Here is an 18658-nt window from a genome sequence, read left to right as displayed (position 1 = left end):
ACATAATAACAGAGTTGGAAGAGGCCTTAGAGGTCTTCTGGTCCAACCCCCTGCCCAGGCAGGAAACTATACACCATTTCAGACAAATGGCTATTCAACATTTTCTTAAAAATTTCTAGTGTTGGAGCATTCACAACTTCTGCAGACAAGTTGTTCCACTTATTGATTGTTCTAACTGTCAGGAAATTTCTCCTTAGTTCTAAGTTGCTTCTCTACTTGATTAGTTTCCACCCATTGCTTCTTGTTCTACCCTCAGGTGCTTTGGAGAATAGTTTGACTCCCTCTTCTTTGTGGCAACCCTTGAGATATTGGAACACTGCTATCATGTCTCCCCTAGTCCTTCTTTTCATTAAACCAGACATACCCAGTTCCTGCAACCGTTCTTACTACACGAATCCACAACAGTCTATCTTTGCGATTTCCAGGAAACTATCACAAGGAAGACCACTTTCAACACGCCTGTCCAGGCTGAAGGACTGAGTCAAAAGTGGGAAAGCCCTAGAAAGAGAGGTGGAGCTTAAAAACTTTGACAGACTCAGTCCTTCAACTGAACGAACGAGGTCAACCAATTCCTGGATGCTGTCTCCACCTAGAGGGAGAATGGTCTGTGCTTCCTATTAATTAATAAAAAGATTCTAATCAAATGCATACAAATCATTGTGTGCATTTAAAAGAGGCCTCATATCTTTATTGAACATATTGAATCAATTTAAGTTACATTGGAAAACTGTTGATATCTCATTTAACTGTAACCATTTCAACCAACTTTTCCTCTATCTGTGGATTCTATCTGCCTATCATCTTGAAGATATTTTGATTGATTCCTTTTTACAGAACTGTTTCAACTCCTTGATATTTTGAAAGTTTCTGGTATGAACTGCTTAATTTTTAATTGTTAAGTCCTTTTAACTCGGCCATTTTGAAACATGAAATTTATTCTTTATCAACCATTCTGTAGTCTGATCTTTTGTGTATCTGCAATCTTTTTCATTTTGCACAACCCACAATCATTTACGCTTCAGCTCTGCAGACCCATTACTGATGAAAATGGAGCTAGAAAGAGCCACAAAATCATTTCCAAAGTTTTTGATTACCATCAATCTGCAGTCTGAATTTCTGATAAAAATTTTCCTCACACCCTAGTAAGAGTAACAACAGTATAGCCTTGAGCTGTATTCCTCCTGCTTGACTATGGCTGATGGATATCAAAGAGATTGGCAATTATTTTGTAGCATTTTCCAGCCTCATTATCATTGACAACAAATATTATTTCTACAAATCTGTGTTGTGAAGAGCAAGCAGTGATTGCAACTAACATGTGTTTTGATAGGAAAAGGTATCTTAAAGTCACCTATTATTTTTTTCATAAACATCAACTCATCTTACCCCCTTAAAAGTATTGACCATCCTAAGGTTTTCCATTCTTTTTCAAACTGAAATCGTAAACATTGGGGCCTCTATGGCTCAGACTGGTAAGACAGTCTGTTATTAACACAGTTGCTTGCAATTACTGCAGGTTCTAGTCCCACCAGGCCCAAGGTTGACTCAGCCTTCCATCCTTTATAAGGTAGGTAAAATGAGGACCCAGATTGTTGGGGGCAATAAGTTGACTTTGTATATAAATATACGAATAGGATGAAGACTATTGCTAACATAGTGTAAGCCGCCCTGAATCTTCAGAGAAGGGCGGGATATAAATGCAAATAAAATAAATAAAATAAATAAATTGGCCCTGAGTATTCAGTAAAGACATGAAACAGTACACTAACACACTGATTTGGTTGCAAAAAGACAAATATAATTTTACTCTGCGTCAACTAAAATATAATTTCCAAATCACAGAGAATAATCACTTTATTGTATTCTGTTTTGATGATACCCCAGCTCAGGTTCTGTACCCACTTCTTGTGAGAAAATGTTCATACAGTTAAAAATAATAATAGCTAATCAGTTATAAAAATAAAACAGAGAAAAACCAGACAGTCCCAAAAAATAGCGGAAAAGACAACAAAATATAATAGGAATTGAGTATTTTGCCATAGTTTTGTTCTGAAATCATTGAAGTTACTACTTTAATTGTCAGATTTTGCCCCGAAGGTAGAAATAAACCATAACTTCAGATAGGTAGTATTTATTGATGAAGGTTGGAAGCCATATTAAACAAATTAACTAGAGTCCCCATAATCTATTGGCATGACACTCAAAATGTTGTGACATTTGTTCTAATAGAACATAGAACAGAACAGATAAGCTGTCTCAAGCTTAATAAAACACAATTTACCTTGAAATGTTCCCCCAAAAATGTTGTACTTACCTAAACGTTCATTCTGTGTGCGCTGCTTGAGAGTTCAAGCAGGGGATTTAATCTCATCTGATTGGCCAGACAGAGTTGAAATTTGCATAAACATGCCTCCTTCCTCCAAGGAGCTCCAGTTTGTTAACGAGGTCTGGATCTGGACAGGATGAAACCTGCAATGAGAAATAAAATACTCGCTCCCAGACCTTGGACCCCCATGAGAAAAAGGGAGGGTTTGGACTCTAACACAGCACACACAGAATGAATGTTTAGATAAGTACAATGTTCTTTCTATTGTGCACTGCTTAGAGAGTCCAAGCACTGGGATATACCCAAGTTAAGTATCCCTAGAGCAGGAAATGGAAACGTCCAGGGTCCCTTCGTTTGGAAGAGCATGCTGTAGCACTCGCTGCTCAAAGGACCCCTCTACTGAGGCAAACTTGTCAATTCTGTAATTACAGATGAAGGGTGAGGGCAAAGTCCAGGTAGCTGCCCGAAAAATCTCGAGGATTGAACCCAGGCTGCCAATGTGGTCACACTCCTCGTCGAGTGAGCCGTGATGTGAGACGGCCGATGCCTGGCTTTCTGATCGTAGACCAGGGATATGCAAGCCTTGAGCCAACAGTTGATAGTGGAAGAGGACAACTTTGTGCCCAAGGAGCTAAGTTGGAAGGAGACAAATAATGACTCATTTCATTGCAAAGAAGCCGTCCGATCGATGCATTTGTGCAGACCTTTGTGTACGTCCAGGAAGTGCCATCACCATTCCCTGGGATGTCTGGGTCGTGGACAAAAGTCAGGTACAATGATCTTCTAGGCCCTGTGGAACCAGGAGTTGATTTTCGGAACAAACATGGGGTCCAGACGGAGAACAACTCTGTCAGGATAAAAGGTACAAAGTCCTTATGGATGGGTAGGCCACCAATTCCGAAACCCTCCTAGCAGATGTTATAGCTACGAGAAAGGCAACCTTAAAGGTCAGCAGCTTAAGGCTGGCGGTTCCCATAAATTCGAACGGAGGGGAGGTAAGAGCCTGTAACACAAGGGAAAGATCCCAAGAAGGATATCTGTGTACTGGTGAAGGTCATAGATTGGATGCACCTTTCAGGAAGCTACGCACCCTTGGATGACGGGAGAGGGAGAGGGATTCTGCTCCAGCCCCAGGCAGAACAGTTGCCAGAGCAGCAATTTGTCTGTGGAGCGTGTTGACAGCCAAACCAGCATCTAATCCCTCCTGAAGGAACTCCAGGATGTGCAGAATGTCTGCTAATGTTGGGGCGAGGCTTTTCTGGAGACACCAGCAGCAGAAGGAAGCCCATGTGGTATTGTAGATGGGGGACGTCGATGGGCGACAAGACGCCAAAATGGCGATTATGCTTCCAGAGAATCAATCCTTCTGTAGGGTCTCCCATTGAATTGGAGCCATTAAAGCTCTGGATGTACGATGGCTCCCTGGAACAGGGAGATCCTTTCTGGAGGAATCCTCCATGGCGGAGACATTGAAAGATTTATGAGATCCATGAACCAAGATCGATGGGGCCAGTCAGGTGCCATGAGAAGGACTTGCGTACCCGTCTCCAGAACCTTCCTGATGACCCTCGGTATATAATAGACCCTGTTGCCACAGACATCTGAGGGCATCGGCACCTTGTGTCTGGAACCGGGTGTAGAACTGTGGAAGATGGGCATTAGATGGACTTGCAAAAAGATCCATTACTGGAAGACCGAATCTGTCCACAATTTGACAAAAGAGGTGTGGGTGAAGCTGCCATTCTACGTGATTGATGGTTGTTCTGCTCAACCAATCCACTTGGTGTTGGAAACACCAGAGATGTGACTCGCTTGTAGCGACAGGCGGTGCTTCTCTGCCCACAGGCCCAGTGCCTCTACCTCCTTCATCAGCGCTCTGGACCGCGTTCCCACCTGGGGGTTCACATGCGCCCTGGAGGTGACATTGTCCGTCAACACCAGCACATGGTGACCCAACAGTTGGGGTTTGAAATGTCATAACACCAAGTGTGCATCTCTCAGTTCCAGCCAATTGATGTCATTGAGATTTGTTGGTTAATGACCAGCAATCCTGGGTTACCTGAGTTTGCAAATGGGAATCCCAACCGAATAGGCTAGCATCCATGGTCAAGATTAGACAGGGGTGTTCCCTGAAGGAACTCCCCTTTTCTATAGCTGTTGATGTCCATCATTCAAAGGATTTGCGCACTTTCGGGGGAACTCGTGTATTGGCATTGCTGAGGCTGACTTTTGGACTGGGTAGAAGAAGCCACTGGAGAGATCGGGAGTGAAGCCTTGCCCAAGGGACAATTGCTAGGCAGGAGACCATTTTGCCTAACAGCTGAGAGAGGAGCACCGAGGGAACACTTGAGCGGGACCTGACCTGTTTCACTGTGGCATGGATGCTGGACAGACGTTCCTTGGAAAGGAATACGAAGCAGGTCTGAGTATTGATTTGTGCTCCCAGATGGACCAGCGAGGTGGAGGGAGTGAAGTGACTTTTCTCCCAATTCACGGTGAACCCATGGTCTTGGAAGATTCGAATCGTGAGCTGGAGGTCCAGATGCACTTGTTGATGGGATGAGGACGTGATCAATATGTCATCTAGATAGCACAACAGACGGATGAGCTGTGTCCGCAGATGGGCAGCCACCACATTGAGAAGTTTCGTGAATGTCCTTGGGGCGGAGGAAAGTCGGAAGGGTAGTGCCCAGTATTGAAAGTGGGAATCTCCTGTGTGATGGTCTGATGGGCGCGTGGAGATAAGCCTCCCAAAGATCTATCAGTGTTAAGAGATCTCCCTGTCTTATGCAGCCCAGAATAGTATGCAGGGAATGCAAGTTGAAGCACTTGTACTTTATATGTTCGTTGAGCTTCTTTAGATCGAGGATGGCCCTGCTGCCTCCCGATTTCTTTTGCACCAGACAAAGGACTGAATAGAAGCCAAACCCCTGATGTTGAAGAGGCACAGGTTCTATGGCCTGGATAGCTAACAGCTGGATTTCAGCTTCCATCAGAGACCTTTTGGTGGTGTCTCTGGGCATTGAGCATTGAATGAACCTCTGCAGAGGTTCAGAAGTGAACTCTAAGGTAAGGCCAAGCGAAATAGTTTGTAAGGCCCAGGTGTCGGTAGTTGTTCTTTGCCAGGCGGTGGGGAACCATTAAAGGCAATCACCAATGGGGCTTCCCTCGGGGCAGTCACTTGGGATGGTGGTAGGGTCGGTGGCCCGCTCCCCAAAAGGGGCATTTGGCCTGTGACTGACAAAAGCAATCCCGAAAGGGCTGTCTGTCAAGTGATCTATCCGCAGGTTGAATAAAGGATCTTTGATAGCCTGGGTTCTGAAACCCCTGGGCCAAAGCCCAAAAGGACTGTCTGCAGAAAGGGAAGATTGACCTTCTGTCTGACCACCGGTATGACTTTCTTTTTATCCTTGCGTTTGACTAGAACAGGATCTAAGGCCTCTCCAAAGAGAGAACCTCCTTTGAAAGGCGCCACTGCCAGTTGCCATTTGGACCATGTCCGCTTGCCAATGCCGCAACCATAATTGTTGTGTCTTGTCCGCTCTCACCGCAGCCGGGATCTGCTTATCTGCTCCCAAACACGGAGGAATGTATGCCTCCCGGTCCCAGCCCTGGCTCCATGCCCAAGCAGGCTGCAGAGGAGGGAGCATCCCCCGGTCCCAGCCCTGGCTCCATGCCCAGGCAAACGGAGCAGCTAGACCCCTCCCCCTCCTCCACAGCAGGTGAGCCTGAGGAAAGTTTACTTCCTACAGCTGATTGGAGTGACCCTCGCATCAGAAGATTGGATAGGCGGAGGCAACAGAAGGAAGGGAGGGGCAGGCCTTAATGAGTGCTGAGTCATGGAGCCACACCCCATGGCCTATATAAAGGATCTGCTTTCTGGCAGTCTCTGAGTCAGGCAAAGTCGAACTTATCTTGCTGAAGTCACTTACTGGTCTCCTGCCTGCTCTGAGGACTTTGCTAGGACTTTGGGCAGAGCTGCAGAGGCAAGCCTGATTCGGATTTCCCTGACCCGGCCGTCAGCGGAGGAGTGGGACACGACAATAATAGGCCTCGGGATGTGACATTCTACGCTAAGGCCCTGGAGGCAAATTTAGTGGAACTGTGGCATTCGCAGAATATTCAGTGGCCACAATCTATTTATTAATGTCCTGATTCAAACAGATGTCATCTGGAGGCACACATGATTGCATCTGGTGAAGCCAAATCGGGGATATCCTGGCGAAAAAGGATGCCGTCGTGGCAGATCGGATGGCCCAAGCAGCTGCTTGATGGGTCTTACGAGCAGCAAGTTCAGCCCTGCGATCTTCGGCCTTCAAACTTTCAATCGAATCAGAAGGGAGAATATTGGGTGAGGCCAAACTGGTCATCGGAGCATCCATGGTGGGCAATTTTAGAAGCTCCTCATGCTCCACTGTATACATTTTCTGATCCATACGACTGAGGGCAGGGACAGATCCTGGCTGGTTCCATTGGCGTTGGATAACGTCTATGAAAAGTCTAGGTGACAGGATTGCTTCCTGCTCAATGACTGGTTTGGTGAACAGAAGAGCAGTGGGATCTAGAGGGTCCAAAGATCCCTCTTGTTGCCCAATAAATGTCCCCATGTTAGCCGTAGTATTGGCCTTGTACAGTAAGGAATGAAAAAGGTCATGACGGAACAGACCCATGGCAGAAGGTTTGACGGGAATGACCTTTTCATTGTCTGAAAGATTATAGTCAGTCATCTCTTCCCCGCGGACATATGACATATCAAAATGTTGTGATGGTGAAGGAGTATGAAGTTCCGACGTGCCCTTTCTGTCTACATGACCCGAGGGCGGAATGGGCCTTAAAGGAGGCGCAGCTGCTTGTGACAGGCCTAATATACCTCATTGAATGAGTGTTCTGTCTCCCCCAAACCACAATCAATTAGAAACACAAACTGACTAGATGTGCCAACAATTTATTCTTGCCAAGTCCTCTTATCTATCAGAGCGACTGCAGTCCAAGCTGGAACAATCCCAAAATTCAGAAGGAAAGGAAACAGAATCCAGGAGCCAAAGTACAGCCAATGTTTTCAACAGTCAATTGTTTGTTCATCACAAGAACTATAGGGCAGCCCCTCCTGCTTTTATATCCTGTGGGGTGTGGCTCCGTGACTCAGCACTCTCTAGGTCTGCCCCACCCTTTCTTTTGATGTTGCCATCTCTCCTGTCTGCGATATCGAGGGTACAGCCACAACTGATTGTCAGCAGCTGGGTCTTGAGGGATGGCCTGAGAGGGAGGAGATGCAGGAGACAGAGGCCTCGTCATCTCCTCCACCTGGCCTGCCTCTGGGACTTGGAGCAGAGCCAGAGAAAGAGGCTCTGCAGAGGGAAGCCCTGTCGGCTCTTCCCCCTCGCTCTCTGAGTCACTTTCTGCCAGGAGGGCAGGTTCGGGGGGGCAGGTTCAAGGGGGGGGGCGAAGACAAAACAATGAGGGCAGCATCAATGCTCTTGGAAATGGTTTGTGCTATCATGGCACACATTTTTTCTTGTGACAGGGAGGGACCTACGCCTTCATCCGGGTGAAGTCCCACCGCAGTATGCATAAACATGGCCAAAGCATGGGAAGATCTACAAGAATGGAGAGGTCTCGAGTCTGGCAGGTGTGAACCCAAGTTAGGATCCTGGGTCAAGTCCTGCTGATCCTGCATGTCAGTAGATGCATTAGGAGACAAGCCAAGTTGCTCCGGTTGTGTTTCCTGGAGCACAGGCCCTTTATCAAGGGAGGCAACAGATTTCCTGCTGCACTCAGGGATTGCAGAATTTTAGGCCTGTTCTGCCCTTTTTTGGGCCCTATCAAATTGTTTTTCCAAGGCATGTTGGTGCCTTTAAGCATCCTTCTCAGAGGCCACAGAGAAAGAGGACAACAGAGATGGTTGAGGCCTAGATTGTACTCCCCTGGAATGAGATCTGCCTGTTTTGTGAGATGAGGCCTCTGATGCACGATGTCTGAGAGGGGAAGAGGCCGAGGTGCGAGAGGGAGAGAACTGCGAGACACCATTTTGAAACTCTCAAATAATCCCTCAGGGCAATCAAATATAGATCTGAAATTGAAGATGGCTCAACAGAAATAAAAGTCTGTGTGGCCCAGGTGAGTGAAGGTGGCTGGGGAGGCCAAAGAAAAATGCAGAAGCCGACACCACGGCTCTGAAGCATGAAGCATAGGGCGGTATATAAATATGATTAAATAAATAAATAAATAAATAAATAAATAAATGGAGGTCAGGCGCAATTAATCTGTGGAGCACACACAAAATGGCGGGAATCTGAAACAAGTGCTCAGAATGCCACTGTTATATCAGGGAACGAGAAATCCAGCACCACGGATCCTATTCCAAATATTAAATGCGCAGAGCCGACACAGCTCTTTACGCATAAATCCAATGCTGGCAAGGAAAGCACTCCTGATGGGGAATAAAATCCGAACCAACATCACGGCTTGTTGCGTGCAAAATGTCCTTATGCCTTATGCCTGCAGCCCCTGAGAAACAAAAAAAGTGCGAAGCTGACACCACGGCTTTAATTGCACCAAACTTTGCCTTCAAAGTCACAATCAGAAGGATTAGGGTGTAGAACCAACACCACAGATCTTAAAACGCCAAGCTGGATGTAAAAGAACAATTCTGCGACATCTGCGCAGGACTGATACCACAGTACTACGCGCACCCGAAAAAACCAACAGATTAACTATAGGCAGAAGGAAACGGTGCAGGGCCAGCACCACAGCCCTTCATGCTGCCAAAGATAGAAGAAGGCAGAATAAACAGCGCTGGGCTGATGGTATGCACCCTCTGCACGGCAAAACTTTAAAATCAATTAGAAGAGATCGCCGATGGAAACAAGAACAAGGCAGAGCCAACACCACAGCTCTTAGCGTGCAAATCCAGCCACAAAACTCACGACAGGCTGTCCTCTGGAATCCAAACTCCGTGCAGGCCGTTAGCTGTAAAAAGCCGCTGCTTGGAGTCCCGCAGCTCAGCTGATTGGCACAACGGCGGTGGAACACCCTGAAGCTGCAGTCTCACAAGAAATTCAGAAAAGTTTATGTAGATCCTAATTCTCCAAAATAAGGCAGTTAGAAAGTCCAAGCAGTGAAAACTAAGGAAGGAATAATTCTCTCTTGGCTGACTGAGTTAACAAACTGGAGCACCTAGGAGGAAGAAGGTGTGTTTATGCAAATTTTACCTCAGTCTCTGGCCAATCAGATGAGATTAAACCCACTGCTTGGACTCTCTAAGCAGCGCACAAGAGAATATAATTTTGTTCCAAGTCAAAAGCAAAACCTATTTTCCATAAATCCCCAGCAGTGAATACTTGAAGAGTCAGAAGGTAGCTTACTCCACCTAACACTTAGTTCTAAGTAGTAATTACCACCTGAATTATCTTGCAGTGCACTTGTATATACTACATACTCTTTATTTTCGCTGAAAACAAATACTTACTATTTAAAATTCAATAAAGATAAAAATAGCACATTTCTACGTAAGGTAAGCAACAGTTACCGGTTTAAAATAAATAAGGATTTACGTATCAACACCAGTTGAAGATCAGAAACACGGTGAAAAAGATGTAGTGCACTGAGTAGAAATTACTTATCATGGCTTATATCTAATAGGTCTTCACATATCATCTAAGTAATTTAGAAATTACTCAGTGACCCTTTTGATACGTATTTTTTTTACATTTTGCCATTAAGATCATGGATTGACAAAGATAGAACCCTCAGTTCAGTCTTGCACTGAAAAATAAGGGCTTGATAGTTTAAATTGACTCTTTCATCTCTTAAGGCATTATGAAATAAAATGTTTGTAGCTGAAACATTTACACATTTGAATTACTAAGGCACTAAAACAATGAAAATTATTAATAAAATAATTTGTATATATACATGAATACTGTCTTCATGCATGCATAGGAAGGAAGGGAGGGAGGGAGGGAGGGAGGGAGGGAGGGAGGGAGGGTAAACTTTCCAAAGGTATGGCCCTGGTTTCAGATTTATTAAATATTACATTTGTTATAAATTATAATTATAATTTACATATAATAAATGCCGCACATTGTCAACTACAGAATGAACTTATTAATACTAAGAAGGAGGATTTAATTATTAATTAACCAGTATTTGGATTGTTTAAACTTGATTTCTTACAGTAGCACAATGTTTTTCCAACTTCAGTGACAGGCCCTAAAATTCTCCAAATATCTGAATTAAATTGAGATGAACAATTCAGTCTAGCACCTTCCATCTCCCAAAGACTAAGAAATGAACAAAAGAACCACAGTGAACCTCCCAGAATTTATGAGCACCATCATTTAAAAATTTCTTGTAGCATATTAGTAAGTTGAAAAAATCAGTAATTTAAACATTACTTTTTTTTAAAAAAAAATACCTTTTCCAAAGATAAATCAGTTTAAAAGTATATCAGGTTTAATAAAATTATTAAAGCCTAAATTTAAATCTTAAAATTGGGTAAACTTCTGTTGAACAAGTAGAGTTAAAGTGTTTTCCTATGAAAGAATAGAAAGAATAAACAAGAGCATGGTAAGTGTTACAGGAAATTCTCAACTTAAAATCACAACTGGGACCAGAATTTCTATCATTAAATGATGCGGTCATGAAATGAGCTATCATCTGACTGCATTACATACAAACGGCTGTGCCAGCAATCCCAATTGGTGTCATAACCCAAGATACGCAGTTCATTAGGTGGGAAGAAGTGGTAATCCTCTGTACAGAGCATGGGAGTGCTGCAGGGGGTGGGAAAGCCTGGTGCAACCTGCACAAATTGGGGGAGGAGTTGCTGAAATGCAGCACAAGCTTAGGAAGGCCAGTGAAAGAATACACTGTGGTTAAGCAGCTTTTTGGCATAGCACCACTCTGGGGCTGCAAAAAGCCCAAGCAACAGCAAAAGCCCAGCCCAGACCCACTCCAGTCCACTAGCTCACTTCCACAAAGCCACTGTGCCTGGGAAGCCCCAGCCACCCCAGCTCAGTCCCAACCATAGTCACATTCAGCACCCTATACTTCAAGGATCCTACCATTGCTGCCCGCTGCTAAGCTATCCATCTTCTTGCTACTGGCATTGGGCAAGTGTTTATGATCAATGGGCTACTGGACAGCCTCACTGTTGTGACTCCGGCTCCCGAGCCTGTCCTCATGGAGAAAGATGACTCTGAAAGTGATGGGGAGGAGCTAGCAAAGCCTCCCTCTCCAGAACCCTTCTTTCTGGCAACGCCTCAGGTTCCAGCTGAAGAGCTGGCAAGACCTCCCTTTCCAGTACCCTCCTTTCTGGCAACGCCTCAGGTTCCAGCTGAAGGCCAGGAGAAAGGCATGTTGGAGCACCCACTAATAGGGAGTGATGAAGATCAATCTTCGATTGATCCCAGGCAGCCTCGGAGGGAGAGGCGTGCGCACCAAAGGAAGAGCTGTGGACGGGCCAGAGATTGCTGAGTCACTGAGCCATGCCCCACAGGGGATAAAAGTGGGTGGGGTTGCTCTGCAGGCTCTGTGACGGACAAAAACTGCACATCGTGAGCTTCGGATATTTCTCGGACTTAAGGCTTGAACTTCTGACTATTCTTGGAACTCTTGGTTGCCCCAGCAACGGACTACAACTACGCTGACTCCTGGAGATGGTAGGGGCCTCTGTGGCTCAGACTGGTAAGACAGTCTGTTATTAACACAGCTGCCTGCAATTACTGCAGGTTCTAGTCCCACCAGGCCCAAGGTTGACTCAGCCTTCCATCCTTTATAAGGTAGGTAAAATGAGGACCCAGATTGTTGGGGGCAATAAGTTGACTTTGTATATAAATATACAAATAGGATGAAGACTATTGCTAACATAGTGTAAGCCGCCCTGAGTCTTCGGAGAAGGGCGGGATATAAATGCAAATTTAAAAAAAAATTTTTAAAAAGAAACTTGGCAGGCATTTGGAGAGTAGCTGCAAGAACTTTTATCTGCCAAAGGAAACCAGGTCGGCTTGTAAGAATAAATTACTGGTAGACATCATTCGTTCGTGTGTTTTTCCTGGGTGATGTGGGGGGACAGAACACTCACTTCCAGTGAGTGCACTTCCAGGGGCAAAAATGTGTAGAAATGCTTCCATGGGCGAGACTTTGCAGGAAGTGAATCCAAGAGCAGGAGTTTCCATTATCATATATCCCACAGCTGCACCCTCACTCAATGCCTTGACCATGGCCCAGCAGGAGGAAGATGACAGTAAACATTAGCTACAGGCAGTAGGTGGCAGTGGCTGCAGGGAGCCGCAGAGGTATGTAGCAAAGTGCAAGGCACTTCAAAAGGCAAAAATAGGGGGAAGATTGGCGGGGGGAGTTAAAGCACCCCTGTAGTTGTAAGTGTGAGGACTGCCAAGTGCCCAAATTTTAATCACATGCTCATGGGGCCATAATTTAGGAACTAGTCATATGTTCATTTTTTTAGTGCCATTGTAACTTTGAACTGTTGCTGAAAGGTCCTAAGTCAAGGGCTACCTGTGCTCACTATTCATTAAACATGCACAAGATTGCAATTCCAAACTTTAATCGACCTTGCATGTCAAAAATTTAATTATATTCATTGGCACAAGCAATAATATCAATGGATAAGATATTGATTCTTTTTAAACAAAATAGATCATGAAATGTGATTTACTCTAATATTATTTTTCTGGTTACAAATATTCCTAAATGGATTATCTAACACCTGATTTACTACATAGCAAAGAATTCCCTCATTTATGCATTAGTTTAAGAATCTAGTATTAGGCAACTGTGCAATATAATCAAAGCTTGATGGAAATTTGCTAAACTGAAACATTATTTTCATGGTTTTAAAATTAAGAAAATTAAATCATTAGGAAATAAAATAACATCCGGAGGCTACAGTTAGTCCAGAATGCGGCTGCGCGGGTGATAGATGGAGCCCCTCGTGGCTCCCGCATAACACCCATCCTGCGCAGGCTGCACTGGCTGCCTGTGGCCTTCCGGGTGCGCTTCAAGGTTTTGGTGAGCACCTTTAAAGCGCTCCATGGCATTGGGCCGGGTTATTTACGGGACCGCCTACTGCTACCGAATACCTCCCACCAACCCGTGCGCTCTCATAGAGAGGGTCTCCTCAGGGTGCCGTCAGCGAGGCAATGTCGTCTGGCGACGCCCAGGGGAAGAGCCTTCTCTGTGGGGGCTCCCACCCTTTGGAACGAACTACCCCCCGGACTCCGTCAGCTTCCGGACCTTCGGACCTTCCGCCGCGGGCTTAAAACATACTTATTTAATTGTGCAGGACTGAGCTAGATTTTAAATTTGGTTTTAATTGGGTTTTAATTGGATGTTTTAATTAACGGGCTTTTTGAATAAGTTTTTTAACTGTTTTTATACTGTATTTATATGTTTTTAAATGCCTGTAAACCGCCCTGAGTCCTTCGGGAGATAGGGCGGTATATAAATATGATTAAATAAATAAATAAATAAATAAATTTAAAGGATGTGTACTGCATTAACACTGGACTTCCTATCAGTTAAATTTATGCTGTTTCTCCTCCTGATATTAAGAAATGTTTACTGTTACAAATTCACTTAAAACTTACTTTAGAAGTTTTGAAAAGATGGAAACAATCCTTGGCTCCTGATCTCTTCTCCCATTCCTCGATCATCCTCTTTTAAGCACGAGAATAAGTTTGTTCAATATAAGGAGTGAGAAGATAGAGGATTTTATACAATTAGATTTGATTATTAATGGAAAACCCATTAATGCTGAATATATTCAGCAAAAGGAACGATCACAAATGCTGTTCCAAATAAGATATATTCAGTCGTTCCTTTGTAATTACTATTATAACTATTGACAACTTAGAATAACTGTACACACCTGCTTCACTTAACATCAAGAGAAACTCTTCAATATAAAATTTGTACATTAGTATAGCATTCTCTCTTGAAGTTTGAAAAATGTCTGGAAATTATGGGATATGAATTTGATGAATTCTCACTGAAACACTCTGTGGCACAGAATGTCATTTAAACCTATCTCACTAAGTTATCAAAAACTCACCAATGAAGATAATCCACAGGTGACACTACATTCAGCCAAAGATACACTATATACTATTTATACATTTACTGGGTAGTGTTGATTGAATTGATAGCAATGCTCAACAAGTTATTTCTTTTATTTTGGCTAAGAATTTTTGAAGTTGCTCTATAAATCACTCAAAACTTTTAGGCACTGTATTTTTTGTGTGTGTACGTACCATCCATTTTTCTAAATCTGATAAACCATAAGCAATTGATTCTTTTGTTGTTGTTGTTGTTGTTGTTGTTGTTGTTGTTGTTATATGCCCGGTTTGTTATTTCAAATATTGGAAAACTGAAGACTAGATCAATGCATTTTAAAGCAGAGGAAATTGTTTTGGTCAAAAAATTGACCCAAGAAGAAAGAGCTACACAGAAGGGGCGTTGGTCTTACCTGAACGCCTTTTCTCAGTAGTCTGTGGAATGTATTTAAATCCTTAATATCATATATAAATGTATGCATAATTAGACATACGTCTTTCAATTTTTTTTGCATTGTTTTAATTCTTCTGTTTCATTTTTAACACTTGTTTAATTAAATTTTTTTAAAAAAATATAGAAATCCAAAGTAAGTCTACTTTTCTTTTACAATGGCATATTATCACCACGCAAGAGCCATGTGAACTGCAAGATGGGCAGCAAATAAATTTGATGAATAAATAAATAAATAAATAAAATCTTAAACCTTTCTCCAAGGAATTTTATGATATCTTACAATAATCTTGTTCATATATCTATGATTGAAAGCCCCATTTCACCCAATGCTACTTTATCATTTCAATTAGCATGTATTTGAAGCCAGAAGTTTTAATTTTACAGAATCTTCACAAAATGTGTATTGGTACAAAAATTGTGTGAATAATTTTTATAACACAGGATAATTTGAATAACACAGAAGAATAATTAACCAGCAATGGGAAAACCCCAGTCTATATGGCCAACTCATACAGTTTGCAATGTTCTGAATGATATCCCTCCTGAATACTGCCTACCCATATCCATATTCCTATCTTGGCTTGTTTTATCAATCCTTTGCCTATGGTCCATCTTTTCTCTTCAAAGGAAAATAGTGGGACATATCTGTCATTTTGATCCTACATAGGAAGGATGAATCACAGGTGAAACAGGAGTTGTCTGTTATATCCCACAAACAGGAATCATGTTAGGCTGCTCCTGCATACTGCATCCATATTCTATTACTCCTGAAGAGGAAGAAGTGAGGCCCAAATAGAGCCTCAGCCAGGACCTGCAGACATGGTTCCCAGTTAGGAAATGCAGACATCACTTCTTGCTTTCCTTAATATATTTCTCCCATATAAGGGGGAAAGATGAGGCATAGTGAAATTATGAAATTAGAAGATACCACATGTATTATGATCTAATTTTGAGATTGTATTAGCAACATTAGCATCTCTTTCTGTCCTTTATTTTTTCTAGTTATTGTGGGAACGAATGAAAGACAAATATACTACAATATAGTGCATTTCATTTTTCTCATTTTCTACTGTTTTACTATAAGGAATACTAAAAAATCATGATACTGTAAAATGCATTTTAAATATTAATGTTATAAAAATTCATGATAGCAAATAAAAAATGAAACTGTTACATCTAACATACATGTAAATTAACATATAACTCTTATGATTCCTAGAGTCATGCAATACACTAACCAAGATCTCTAGTTTATCACAAAGTCATGATTTTCAATTTTTACTGGGAAAGTTACAAATTAATTTTAGTAGAAAATATCCCAGACTGCAGGATTGTTAACTACTATGTAATGTTTTGTTGTGATTTAAATCATTTGGAGGAGGGGAGTATTTATTAACACAGAGCAAGAATAAAAGTAAGCACTATTTTTCAGAACTTTTACATACCCATAGCTAAAAACAGTATATAATCCATAAGCAGATTTATTGCTGAATACTTCCAACACTTTTCTTGTTTTCAAAATGTCAGAGTTGCCATTTTAATATACTTTTATCAATGATATACCACGTTAGTAACTTTAAATATCTTGGAGATATTTTTAAAAAGCTTTTAGTTAATCTACAAACATATAAAATAGAATATATACTAGCATTATTAAGTGAAGAAATAGGGTTACTGCAGCTAGCAGCCAACAAATGGAGTATTACTTATTAAATGCTTCTGTAACCATTAAATGATAATAGACCACATCCAATGAACTAAATCTGCATTTGTAGAGAGTTGAAGGGCTTTCAGAACTGGTATATTATGCTTACAGACCAGAATGGAATAGTTATCTCTATACCTTTGATCTGGTACATGAATAAATTCATAGACCATTATTTTTTAAATAGCTCATATTTCAAAAAACTTTCATGAAATCTCTTCTTGTATGATTTCAATCACTATTTTTAATAATTATGTTCTATTTAATTTTGGAGTCTCACAGAACCAGATACCCTTTGAGAGTGTCATAGGTGTGACATTGCTATGTTCCGTAATAACTACGGTAATATGTGGCACACCAACATCATGTTAAAAACAACAGGTTCCACCACGTGGTTCCAATCATTATTTTTTTAAAAGATTCAAACAAACTAGACAAACTTTAATTATGGCAACAATTATGATCAAGGAACTGAAATTTAAATCTTGCATGGAGAGATTGAAGAATTAGATATACATTTGACCTCACACAGGAAAAGATCAATACTTGTTTTTACCTCCTAGAGGATATGACACAGAATAATGGTTTTAAGTTACAGGTAGTCAGATTGGAGATTTTTTTTTAAATGTTCATAGTAATAGCAATTTGACAACAGAACTAAATTACCAAGAAAGGTAGTGAATTCTCCTTTCCTGGATACCTGCACAAACTCTGATAAAAATGCTTTAACTTAAATTTCTGTACTGAGCAATATACTGAATTCAATATCTGCTTCCAACTGATTTCATAAGTACATAAAACTATTCAAATGATAACTTAATTATAACAGAAAAAATAGCTATTTATGAGCTAAAATTCAATAAAAATAAAGTATAGTATAAATAATCCCAAAACATTTTTACAGATTTTTGAAATTTAAAAAATTACCTGTATGCATCGTCTTCTTTCAAATCTCATACCATCCTGTAGGGTGGGGGAAGAGGCCAGCAGCAAACCCTTTAACATAAAGAATAATTAGTTAGATGATACCAGGAGAATTCTTTAACAGGCTATGGTCCTGCCTTTAACAAATCATGTCAGTGTTAATTACTATGAATGAAAGCAGCTGTCCAAGGTCTCAGGAAGAGGACTTTAACACATCTGTGTATCACACTGAATTACGCAAAATATTTTTCTCCATATTATTAATTTGAAAATTCATGGCCTCCATACGGGGAAACACAAGCTATGCCTCAAGGTTATTAAAACATACTAGATCAGGGAGAGAAAGTTTGGCAAATCATTACTTACAGATAAATCCAGAGTGACATTAGGTGATATTCAATAATATTTTAAAAATAAATATTTTTAATTTAAAAATATTTTTATTATACATGGTTTCATACCATGTCTGACTCTGAAATTACAATTTTTTAATGGGAATATATTCTTTTAGACTAAAATCTTGCTTGGATGTTACCTTTCAAACTCATCTTGATTGCACTTCAACTAATAATAGAACAGAATCGAATTTTTTATTGGCCAAGTGTGACTGGACAAACAAGGAATTTGTCTTGGTGCATATGCTCTCAGTGTACATAAAAGAAAAGATATGTTCATCAAGAATCATAAGGTGCAACACTTAATGATAGTCATAAGGTACAAATAAGCAATCAGGAAACAGTATCAATGTAAATTGTAAGGATACAACAAAAACAACAACAACAACAACAACAACAGCAACATAGGTAGCAGACGTACTAAAAGGATTGTGAAATGTTTTTGTTCTTTTTTATAAGAACCATCTAACTACTTTACATTGATAAAGTAAACCGAACTTAGTAGCATTAGGTCCCAGTTTCATTTATATTGTTTTGCACTACTGTTACAATCTGTTCTATTAATCTATACTATAGATATTAATCTATACTACCATACAACTACAGAATACATTAGTGAACTTGAGTATATGAACAATCAGATCTTTCCACCAAACAGAAGGTTCTTGTTTTCCATATTCAAGGATTTTTCAGAAGATCTAATTTTATGAGTCATGTGTACAATGCTAAAAAACTCTACTTTTTTAGCAGCATAGTAAAACCTCATCCTCTATTGAGCAG

At 41.3% G+C, this 18658-nt stretch overlaps 1 protein-coding gene across 2 annotated transcripts in view; it reads right to left on the bottom strand.

The window, feature by feature from the left end:
* DYRK1A (dual specificity tyrosine phosphorylation regulated kinase 1A) overlaps positions 1–18658 on the bottom strand; it is a 172690-nt gene that overhangs the window by 116448 nt on the left and 37584 nt on the right. Inside the window, exon 2 of one of the 2 annotated variants that reach the window (XM_058184530.1) lies at positions 17487–17555. In XM_058184530.1, the coding sequence (XP_058040513.1) occupies positions 17487–17496 (10 nt within the window). In that variant the 5' untranslated portion in view covers positions 17497–17555. Of the gene's footprint in view, positions 1–13935; positions 13997–17486; positions 17556–18658 lie in introns of those variants that run through there. The other variant, XM_058184532.1, reaches the window with a different exon arrangement.

The sequence above is a fragment of the Ahaetulla prasina genome, chromosome 5 (assembly GCF_028640845.1).
Source record: "Ahaetulla prasina isolate Xishuangbanna chromosome 5, ASM2864084v1, whole genome shotgun sequence".
Taxonomy (NCBI): domain Eukaryota; kingdom Metazoa; phylum Chordata; class Lepidosauria; order Squamata; family Colubridae; genus Ahaetulla; species Ahaetulla prasina.
This window is presented reverse-complemented; position numbering and strand designations above follow the sequence as displayed.